Source organism: Zalophus californianus, chromosome 13 (genome assembly GCF_009762305.2).
Source record: "Zalophus californianus isolate mZalCal1 chromosome 13, mZalCal1.pri.v2, whole genome shotgun sequence".
Classification (NCBI taxonomy): Eukaryota; Metazoa; Chordata; class Mammalia; order Carnivora; family Otariidae; genus Zalophus; species Zalophus californianus.
In genome coordinates this window covers 22,495,168-22,507,483 of record NC_045607.1, presented here as the reverse complement: position 1 = coordinate 22,507,483, position 12,316 = coordinate 22,495,168, and the positions used below count along the sequence as shown (strand labels likewise).

Here is a 12,316-nt window from a genome sequence, read left to right as displayed (position 1 = left end):
AACCATTATGACTACACAGGATTCAAGCAGAGGAATACACTGTATGAATGGTATCAGGCATCACCTTGACAAACATCCGACTGTTGAGGATTGTGAATTCCCTATTTTAAGCTTTCCAACCACCCATTCCCTCACTCCACCCATTCTCCCATTCTTGTTGCTTTTCTCAAAAAGGCTGCAGTCCATTTAATTTCTCCTTCCCGTATTACAATCACATACACATCTTGCTTCACCAAATTTCTTCATCTATCACCCTGATTGGAGTTTTCCATGTTCTAAAATTTCTTCCATCACACCCCTATAGAAATCATGTTATTTATTCCAGAGATAGTTACCAATATTCAGTCTTTATAGAGGCTACTAGTTTAAACCTCAGAGGGCAACATTATTTCTCTTATTTTCATGTTTGGGGTTGGCATGGTGGCGTGGGAGGGGCACTTAGGGGCAGATCTACACCAAAACTGTTGCCCCATAAACCCTCAAAATAATTCTCATTTAACCTATAAAACAATCCAATGAGGCACAAAAGTTAACTTTATATAAATCATTTAAAGCTTACTACATACCAGAAGGTGATAGGCATTATATAAAGGGCAAAATTAAAACAACTTGGCAGGTTCATAGTTCAAGTTCAGCAGTCATTGTTTACTGGTATTTCTGTGAACTATAACCAGTACTTGAGATAGTATTAGAAAAAGTACACCCATATGAAAAGTTTCAACCAACATTCAGAATATCAGTAAATAAAAAACTATTTGAGTCAATGCAGAAGTAAAATATCTTGTGTTACTTAATTTCATATAAAAATAACAATCATGGTAAACTAAGACAGGGCTTCTGTTGTGTCAGCAATTTCAAGGTTTTGTTTTTATTCTTAGAGGTCTACCAGAGGGTCACAAGCAGGATACTCAGCTATGATCTCCTGGATGCATTCACCCTAACCAAAAATGGATGGGACTAATGCATCAACCAGAATGTTAGGTTAGTTAGCCATAATTAGGGCTCTCTTTCCAGTGGCTCAAATTAATACAAGTCCCAGACTTTCCAAGGAGCCACACAATCCAGGTTACGTTCATTCAACACTGCTCTACAAACTGATGCAATGAGCATTATAGGAGCTTTCCAGTGAATTTCCAGGGGAAAAGATGAAATGCTAAAGATTTTTAAAAATATTTTTAAATTGTGATCAAACATTAATCTGAATGTAGCCTATGGAGAAAATGTAATTCAATAGGGTAATTATTTAAACAAATTCTCACTGGGTGAACTTTTATTTTTTATTTTTTTTAAAGATTTATTATTTGAGAGAAAAAGAGCGAGAACAGGGGGAAAGGGGGAAGAGGGAGAGAGAGTCCCAGGCAGACAACACACTGAGCATGCAGCCCAACACAGGGCTCGATCTCACCACCCCAAAATGACGACCCAAACTGAAACCAACAGTCAGGACGCTTAACCTACTGTTCCACCCAGGCATCCCTCACTGGGTGAACTTTTAAAACAGGTACTCTAAGCTCAAAAAGAAATGTTCTGTGTTTGTCCTCTTTTTGGGTACATGGCCAGGAGTCAGCACAGGGTCTGGAACGTATTAGGTGCTCAGAACTATTTTCTGAGTACATAAATGAATAAATATATTCCCCTGATCCTTACCATGAGTTTACATCTAAGAAAAACAACAGTGAAAGGCAGAAGTTATCTGAGTGTATAGAAAATAAAATCTTGCTCTTCACCTTGAAATATGAATTTCCACCACCAAAAACAGAAAATTGATGAAAACATAAATTTCCATAAAGATGGCCACAGAATGTTATTTTGTGCAGCAAATCTATACAAAACTTTAGCACGTTTATAGTTACGACTACAGAATGTGAAAGATAACTTATTTAGAAAGAGTCTCATAAAAACTATATATGAAAGCTTATTCATATTATATAAAAGCTCTTACTATCTGAAAATCTGTAATAAAGAGACCACAAGGCAAAGGTAACACAATTTGGGCTGTAAGGAAACCCTTTGAAAGCCGGTATTTTCAATACTTGATAGCTAAACTCATTAATGACCTTTTTCACATACTATTTATAGCACATCACTGAGACATTTCCCCAAAACCAATTCTGCAATTGTAGAAAGACTTATATGCTGACTTCATCCCAGACATTTGTTGTAAAGTGCCTCATCCCCCTTGTAATTCCTGTATGTTCGTCTACCACTATCATAAGTTAATATGGTTTTATATTAAGCCACTGATAATCCATAAAGTAAGTTAAAAGTCAAGACAAAACTTACCAAGCACAATGACCACAGTCTTCAGAAGACTCATCATGGTATCCCGATTCCTCCGGGGTCCAGAACTATGCCGAGACATTCTCATAGTCCTCTGGCGAACATAGCCAAAGATATGAGCATAGAGAACCACCATGACAACAAAGGTCACCAAGTTGAAAATAGCCCAGAAGACTAAGTAAGAGTCACTGTAGAGGGGTGCCATGTTGGAACAATTTTCGATATCACAGATACAGTTCCAGCCCACACTGGGTATAGCACCCATGACAATGGCCATAGTCCAGATGACCACAATCACCACCACCACCCGCCGGTTGCTCATCCGTGTGTGGAGCTGCATGCGGAAAACCGTAATGTGCCTCTCGATTGCAATAGCCAATAAGTTGGCCACAGACGCCGTCAGGCTGGTGTCAATGAGGCCCTGGCGGAGCAGCCACGTGCTGACAGTCAGTCTCCGAGTGTTGGGTCCTGTGTTGAACATTAGGTAGAAATAAGCCAACCCAGCAAAGAAGTCTGCAGCAGCCAGATTAGCCATTAAGTAATAAATAGGAAAATGGAAGCGGCGGTTGACATAGATTGCTACCATGACCAGTAGGTTGGCCAACATGATGAAGATACAGACAGTGATTCCAAGTCCCATCACCAGCTTGCTGACTGTGTTCCATTCTGTGGCAAGATACTTTCCACTCCGGTTATAAAAGAAGGCAATGGACTCATTGTAGAAGCACTGTGGTTCATTCATGGCTGTGAACTAAAAGAGAAAGGAAGAAAGATGAAAAAGAAAGAAGAAACCACAGATCCAAATTTAAAGACTTATAGTATGGTAAATGTGGCGCGCACGCGCGCGCAAAGAATCTGAAAATCTGATCCTGCATAACATTCTATTATGTTGAAACCCCAAGGCTTTTCAGTGTCTTACTGTCCTCAAGATTAAAGACAGTTGTAGTTAAATAAATGACAAGGTCTGTGCTTGGTGCAGGTCAATGAAGTCTACTAGAAAAGCCACATGGCCCAGAAATCTTGCCTAAAATACATGAGACAGATGAAAAATTGTGCAGAGAATTGCAACTGGAATATTTACCATGATGAAACCTATTTTGACCTGTTATTAAGGGAATCTGTAAACACAGTTGGTTTATAGATAAGGTATTACTGCTCCATTATTCTGCATTTCTGTTCTCACATAGTATGCTCGATCTGTGACACTTTGTAATGCAGTCCCCACAAGGACCACCATTTCAAAGAGGTCACTATGCATCAAAGCTGCTTTGCCCAAAGCCAGTATTTGCTGTTCGACATTCCTGTGGTCAGCACTGTCTACCCCCACGACTCCTTATCCCCAGAATAGCATTTGTCGACCAATCTATGACGTTAGAGAACTTTTTTCCTCTTTGGAGGACATAAGAAATAGGTCACCTAATGTAACCTCCAAAGAGCAGTTGACACTTTGGTGCTGCTCTACAAAAAGTGAAGTGCACTTCAAGTTTCTCCAAAATGTGAAGTGATCATGTTTTATTACGTGTTTTCTTATTTTTCAGCATCAATTAGAATACTCATTTATTAATTATTCTCACTTGAATCCAAAAGGGACTGAGCAAGTTTATAACAGAATATAGGTAGTCAATAAAACTATTAAAATAAAATTAGAAAATAAACAGTAACATAAAGGAGAAATGAGAAAATTACACATCAAATAGAATAAATCATTTTCCCGAAGCCTTGAGTTTGTCTGAGACTCCTAGAATCAGAAATTATTTAAAGACAGCTCACGCCCTTTTTCCTTTTATCCTGTATGTTTAACCAATGACTTAACAAACATGACCGTTTTAACCACTATTTTTGATCCAATGTTCTACTGAATATCCATAGGTTGTGCATGTTTACCAAACACTGAACATTCCTAAAGAGTGTGAAATGCTTATTAAATGGTTAGTCTTCTGACTTGTCCAGACATTTAGTCTCTCTTCATTTAGACTTTAAGAGCTTTTAGATCATGTTTCTATCATTACACTTACCATGTATATCATTATTTATCAGCTGTTTCTTAAGATCATGGCCCAAGAAAAGAGTGAAAACCTTGTCTTACACATTTTGGTAATCTCATATACTTTCCAAAAAGTCTCATTCATTGGAGGTCTGAGAACCTGATTTGTCATCTCCCATGACAAATCTTTCCAGTCCTCTGGCTATTTCATCTAATTTTCTTGCCTCTCAGTTTCTTGACCTCATCCCTAATGGCCTCCTATTCCATTACAACTCAGCTGCCCACTCCCATGGTCACACCCTGAACTTTCTAACCACTCAGAACTGTCTCCCTTTGGAAATAAATGATACATTTTAATTATTCACCACACTTCCCATTCTTCCAATTTTCTCATTTGATCCCCAATACAGCAGTTCTTTGAAGTCATCTATTTCCTTAAGCATCCTACCTTTCCCCACTGGATTACTCTGTCTTCCCCCTTTTCCTTATACAGCTTAGATCTCATACTCATTGACTCTTTATTGATAACACAGGAACACAGTCTCTCCTTGAAGATTCTGAGGTCAGATCCTTCAGAATTCAATTTTTTTTCCGGCTTTAAGAACACTTACACAGTAGATAATCCTTAGATGATGTAAATCCCCATCAAAATTTGGAGCCTCGTTCCATAATCATACACATTATTTTCTATGGCAAAATATATTTATACATTAAATTTGTTAAATAAAAGTTATAAATAGCCTCACATAAATTCATTCTGAGGTTTTGCCACAAAATGAATTATGAAAAAATCTTCAGTTTTCAGTCCTTGAATTTTGTAACTTCAGATAAGGAAGAAGAGACCTTTCTCCTTCAGTCTACTTGCCCCACACTGTACTTCCATGACAGTCTCTTGGAATAACACCAGTCTTGGCTGAATGCAATTGGTTGCCACTTCCACACCTACACCAAGGCTTCTGAGAAATATTTGAGAAAATCGATATATCTGGCAGATGGATTCTGATCTAGATTCATGACGTCTAACCTCAACGGAGACTTCAGGAGCACAAGGGGTCTGATTTTCCCCCGTCATTCTCTATCTTCTCCACAGTGGCTAATTTAAGCTTACCTACTGTTCTCTTTTGACAAAAGACAACATCGCCTATTCAAGAATCCATCCTTTCGTCCTCTTCTGTTACAATAGAAGGGGTGTAGCTTTTGCCATCCAAGTGTTGTGAACTCCTACTATTTCAAGAACCTTGTTCTAGAAATTGTTTCCTTCCTCCTTGTATCTTCCAACTCCCCCCTCACTCCTCCTTCTCTCCCTCTCCCCTCTCCTGAAGCTTTCCTATCTATGTTCAGGGAAGTTTAGTTTCCACCATCTTTTAAAAGAAAAAAGAAAGTCCCTCATGATCTCATTTCACCTTTCAGCTTTGGTAATTTTTCTCCTTCATAGCCAATTGCTTTCTCCCTTGCTAATACTGTCATTAACTATAGTAGGGCACCTCTGCCCCAACCCCTCCATCAGATCCACTCCCTTAAATTCTTTAGTTCCATATAACTTCCCAAAGTAACACCAATCTTGTCTTCAGAGCATTAGATATGTGACTGAGAAGCCCTTTTCAGAAAATTCTCTTTCATTGGCTTCCATGACATCATAGTCTCCTGGCTTTTGATTCTTCTCTATGGCTGGTCCTTCTCAGTCATTTCTGATGGGTCCCCATGCTCTACACAATATTGATTTCTACATTAGTTATATACTCAGCCAACACATTTTCACTGAGTTTTCTAGTATGTCCTCCCAAGATCTCAATGATATAACCTCAATACTCCCATGATCTATGTATTCAACCCATACTTTTTTCCTAAGCTCTAGGCAAATATCAAATTGCCTACTGGTATCTTGGATTAACTACCCCATAGGATACTCAGTACTCAGTCTCTGTGTTTAAAACCAAATTCAAACCCATAATCTTCCTCATGATCCCCAACTTGCTCCTCCCATCTTCTTCTAGTCCAGAGGCTAGAGAACTACTATCTCTCCAGTGGCCTGAGGGCTAAACTCATCCTCATTACTTAATAACCAAAGCCCATATATTCTCCTTGCTAAGCATCTACTCAACCTCTCTATTCCATCCTCACGGAATTACTATCACTACAGTGGTAGTAATACTATTACTTTCTTACTACAGTGGTTTCCTAAACATTATTACTACATTATTATTATTATTATTACTACTATTATCATTACCACCACCAGCATGATTACTATAGTGGTTTCCTAAGTGTTCTTTCTACCCAGTGCCAATCTCCTCTCTAGTGATCTTCCTAAAAGACACAGTTGACCAAGCTATTCTACTGAAAATGCTTTAATGGCTTACAAGTGCACTTAATGATAAAAACTTAAACTCTTCAACGACCTTATCAGTTCTCACCGGCCCTCCAGCCTCAATTCAAAGTATTAACGACTTCCAACTCTTCTTCCGCTCTATGTAACATCTTGTGCTCTCTCTCATCTCTGCTTCTCAGAACAGTGGTTTTCTCTACCAAGATCACTTGGAGGGTTTCTAAAACACAGATTACTGGCCACATCCTGAAAATTTCTGATTCAGTAGATGTAAAGTAAGTCCCCAGGTGATACTGATGCTGCTGGTCCACAGACCACACTTTTGACTCCCACTGGCTTAGAACAATCGTCCCCCAATTTTCACCTGGCTCCCTTGCTCTCATTCTTCATGCAGTTGAAAGGTTATTCTTTCTAGTCAGTTTCCCCAGACATCCCCAAGTCTAGGCAAGGTTTTTCTACTACAATTCCCTGCAGTTAGCTCTCAACAACACTTACTGTATAATAATTGCTCAATTAGCACTTCCTCATACTAGGCCATAAACCCTATGAAAGCAGAAATTCTAACTTTCTTGTTCATTGTACAGCACCCAACTGTTAGATTAGATGCTAACTATACATTGGTTGCATTAATAAATTCCAGAAATGTTTACAAGTCTCCTTTCTGCAAAGGACATACGATACACAAAAAAATAAATTATAACTATAAATGCAAAACTCTCCTTTAGCCTCTATAACCATTTACTTTCTCTGGACAAATACATTTTTAAATCAAATACCAAGCACACAGTATTTCACAGCATTCCAACTTCTGAACACCAACTGCTAACAAAGTCAAGAGATGGTATGTGCAGCTTCTTCGCTCTTCCCAACTTAGGAAAACTAAACAGTTAAGGAGGAAAACATAAGACAGTGCAAATTGTCTTGTGAAGCCACAATATACTAAGAAGAAGAAAACTGACAGATATTCTCTGCTGGTATCCCGTATATCGCATCCGCAAATGTAAGGTATCCAAGTCCTCTGCCATCTCTGATCTCTCAAAAATTTGAATAGTAAACACCATACTACATCTAATGACATAACTTACATGATTGTTTGAGCCCCAGTTTTATCATCTGTGAAATAAGAAAACTGAGCTAAATTACTATTATCTATATCAAGAGAATTCTGGGTAAGAACTTTCTATTTCATAGAAATTGCCAGCTAAATATCAAGACAGCACAAAATATGCCTGGAATGAAAACAGTAAGGGTAGAATATACCTGAGAAAAACGTCAAAGGAATGTCAGCTGGATTGAATGTAACAGGGCTGAACTGAAAGAAGAATGAAATCGCCTCTCTTTTCATCTGCAAAGAGGAGGAGGCCTGGAGTATAGGTGAAGGAGACCCCAGCAGAGTGGCCAACAGGGTAGTGTCAACAGGCTTTCTCACTTCTTCAGGACCCAAGGGATTTAAGCAGAAACCCAAATCGAGCTCTGGGAGAATCTAACTCAACTATATTGGACTATAATGCATTCAGGCAGTCATGCCTATAACAATAAAGAAAGCAGGAAAAAAAAAAAAGATCAAATACAGTAAGACAAAAATGCAACCTCAGAGGAGAGGACCCTTCTGAAGAACAGAAAACAACTCTCCTTGAGCAGATTTATGCGGGGAATAAAAGAGGTAAAAAGAAAAAGATTAAATTACAGGATATTTCTGATTTGTATTCTCAAAATACTTTGTTAGGGTACTAGCACTGAAAAGAGAACAAGCCATCATGAACACACACACACACAACAAAGCAAAAAACCAGTAAAAACTACATGGAGATTGTAATAGTTTCCTATTGCTACTGTAACAAATCACCATGTAGCTTAAATACAAATTTATTATCTTATAATTGTGGAGGTCAGAAGTCCAAAGTGGGTCTCTCACTGGGCTAAAATCAACATGTTAGCAGAGCTGTGTTCCTTTCCAAAGGTCCTACAGTGAATTTTTCTTGCCTTTTCCAATTTCTAGAGACTGTCCACATTCCTTGGTTCATGGCCCCTTTCCCTCCTCAAAGCCAGCAACAGCCAATCAAGTCTTCCTCACACTGCATTATTCTAACACCGACTCTTCCTACCCACCCTCCCCCCCCCCCCCGCTTTCCACATTTAGGGACCCTTGTGATTACACTTGAGACTACCCAGATAACCTAGGATAATCTCCCCACGTCAAAATCCTTAAGTGAATCACATGTTGCCCAGTAAAGTAGCATATTCACAGGTTCCAGAGGTTAAATAATGGACATCTTCGCAAAACCGCTATTGTGCCCACCAAAGAGATGAAAAACAACATTTGAATTAAAAACAGCAATTCAAACAATGCAATGAAGTGTAAAAATTCCAGAAAACTTGAAATGGAAGTCGAAGACATATTGAAGAAATTCACCCAGCACTCAGAAAAGGTCAGAGATGACAAGAATAAAAGGAAAGGAGGCACATAGAGGGACACATCTAGTTATACTAGCTTCCTAGTTATACTAGGAATCCAAGAAAGATTAGGACAAAGCTGAAGTAAAATAGCTTGAAACATAAGTTACTGCTTAAGAAGAAAGACCTCAGATTACTGGTTTGCGTTTATGTAAATTACAAAACAGAGTTAATTAAAAGCAACTAGAATTCAGATATAGCTTGGTTAGATTTTGCAATCTCAAGGGTAAAGAAAAATTCTTTAGGTATAAAAAAACAAGAAAAATAAACAAAAAGCAAATAAATCAAGTGTCTAGAGAAAAACAGACAAAATGGGGTATTGCCAAGCTACTGCGACAGAAAGATTCCAAAGGACAGAACACTAGCAATCAAAATCTTCATTAAATGGAGAAAATGAGGTCCATAAATTCCACAACCAACTATACTGATGTTCCCATATGAGGATAATATACAACGGTTTCAGAAATGTGGCAGGTCACAAAGAACATCATCTACATTTCCTTCCTAAAAAACATAACTGAGCAAAAACAGTGGCAGCAAGCATCAAAAGCCCCAAAACATAGGAGTCTAAGTCACTGCTCTTCATGTGGTTCTAAAACTTAGAGCAAATATCAAAAATAATTCTCGACAGTGTACTTATAAAAATAACTTAATCTAGAATTAAAATCACCTTATCAATAAGAGCTTGAAATGAGGGAGAAGTATGTAAAAGTGGGCACCCGGGTGGCTCAGTTGGTTAAGCGACTGCCTTCGGCTCAGGTCATGATCCTGGAGTCCCAGGATTGAGTCCCACATCGGGCTCCCTACTCAGCGGGGAGTCTTCTTCTCCCTCTGACCCTCCCCCCTCTCATGCTCTCTATCTCATTCTCTCTCTCAAATAAATAAATAAAATCTTAAAAAAGAGAAGTATGTAAAAGGTCATTTTCTCTTCTTTCTCAAGAAAGAATCAAGAAGTGCTATTTCAGTTGTAACAGTAATTTTCAAAAATGTTTAAAAACCACCTCATTGAATAATTATATTTATCGTAGGAAATCTAGGGAAAACAAAAATATGACCAGACAAAACTCAATACTTTTTAAAAGTTTATAATGCTAAAATCTAAATCACTGTAATTAGAAATTCTCTGTAATCAGAAAAGTTGCAGAATTCTGCACTGCCCAAGGAACAAAGAGGTAAATAAAACAGGATTATTCCAAAAATATTGTCCTCGATGCTAAAAAGAGAAGTCCACATTCAGGCTCTTTTCACATCCACCAATTACATCTCAGGATGATGGGCCGGAGGGAGGAGGCCTCTTGGCTGCTCTGCAGAGCAGATGTTCCCAATCTGAGAAGTTTACCTCACCCTATCATGTGATCTCGAAAGAAGTCATAACAATTCTGCCAAGCCTGAACTCTAAAGGGGCACATACAGTGTTCATCTTCACTATGCACTTCATGTACTTGTTTGCGCACCCACACACATCTACGGAATGCAGGTAGGGGCGGGGCATTGCACGACACTACGCTTTGCAGGGGTATCAAATACCCCTGCTGGCTGTTGCAGGTCCTCTCACAGTCCACCTAGTGCGGTTTTTTAATCTCCTGAGACAATAATTTAGTCATTGGCCAGGTGGAAAAGAGAACACTTGGCACAAGCTCACAGACTGGTAATTAAACCTTTGTGATTTAGTAACTATTTAGATAAAAAGTGTGTATGCAACTGACATTCTAAAAGGGAGATTTTACTCTCCCCTGGATAAAGAACCAGTCATTAAGACATAAATCAAGCTTAGTTTCCCACTTCTGCTAAACTACAACAATGGAGTGAAAGCTTCTTCCCGATTCCGATTGCTGGGGACAGCTAACCAGTCTTCAGTAAGTCCCGTAACTGCCTGGAATGGTGATTTTCTTATTTGTAAAGCAAGGTATGAATGCTTTCTAAGGCCCCTGCAATTCAATTTCTTCAATCTAAAATAATCAGGCCTTCTACACATTTCTTCCCCCTTCCAAAAAAAAAAAAAAAATTAGAAAAGAGCACAGAATTAAACGCAATAAGTCTCTATTAAGAAAAATAGTTCTCACCCCATTTAGAGCCTCAAATTAGAAACAAAAAAAAGTGAAAGTATCTGCCACTAGAACTAGAAAACGGGCCACAAAACAATGCTGACAGAAACAAAAAATGTTTGAAAGCTAGAATTCTTTTTTTTAGGGGGGTGGGCAGAGGGGGAGAGAGAGAATCTTAAGCAGGTTCCACGCTCAGAGCAGAGCCCTACGCCGGGCCTTGATCTCACAACCCTGAGATCATGACTTGAGCTGAAATCAAGAGTCAGATGCTTAACTGACTGAACCAGGCACCCTTGAAAGCTAGAATTCTTACCATAGGTGGAGAACAGGCAACTACAAGATTTTTGAAAGTTTACCTTAAAAGGTACATAAAATGCTACTTCTTATAAAGTAACAATGTATATGAATAGAATGTGTACATATGTAAAGAGAAACTATGGAAAGCAAATTGCACACTAATGAAAATACTTTGTATCTGTTACAGCCCCTTGCAAGGGGCAGAGATAAAGTGGGCAACATTATACTTATCAAATCTCCAAAGAGAAAATGTTGAGTTGGTCCTAAGAGGAAGGAATGAAAAAACAATCACTAAAAGGATTAAGAGGTTATGGAGAAAATATAATACTCTTCTCAATGCGTTACTGAGTTAAAGGGAACCACAAGCCAAGGCGATAGCCCCCGCCCCAGCAGCACACTGTCAGGTATGGAGACAGGGCATTAAATATTATTGGGAAGAAGATGAGCCCTGAGCCTTGACCGAGGCAGTGAGCTAGAACGGAGAATAATCACTAAGCTAGAAGGCTTGAAGATCTCCTTATCAGTAAAAGAGTAGCGGGGGTGGGGGAGGGGGGGTGTGGGGAATCTACCCTGTTGCACTGGGGAAAACAAGGAAGCGTGTCTGTCTCTGCTTAGGCTCCAGGCTAGGAAATAGATAAAAGTCTCCCTTCATTGTCATGACCCCAAGCCTATAAATCACATATAGTTGTGATCTTAAGTTCAACTTACCTGTCCAGTCTGTGAAGCCACAGGAGAACGACCTGAACCATGGTCCTGAGAGTGTGATATCCCCACCCTCTTCCTCCTGCTCCACACTGCCTGGCACGAGCATACAGCAAACCTCTCGGGGGGGGGGGGGGGGGGCCGACCTCAGTACAGGCACACCAAAGACAAACTCAGCACCCAAAAGAATAGGACACACGAAGAACATCACATGTGAGAACCAGAACA

The 12,316-nt window shown here is 39.1% G+C and overlaps 1 protein-coding gene across 13 annotated transcripts in view; it reads right to left on the bottom strand.

Annotated features, from left to right (window-relative positions):
- Positions 1–12,316, bottom strand: part of LPAR1 (lysophosphatidic acid receptor 1) — a 147,201-nt gene that overhangs the window by 56,225 nt on the left and 78,660 nt on the right. For 12 of the 13 annotated variants that reach the window (XM_027616689.2, XM_027616699.2, XM_027616690.2 and 9 more), the window contains one exon: positions 2,284–3,031. In XM_027616689.2, the coding sequence (XP_027472490.1) occupies positions 2,284–3,031 (748 nt within the window). Of the gene's footprint in view, positions 1–2,283; positions 3,032–12,094; positions 12,207–12,316 lie in introns of those variants that run through there. The other variant, XM_027616700.1, reaches the window with a different exon arrangement.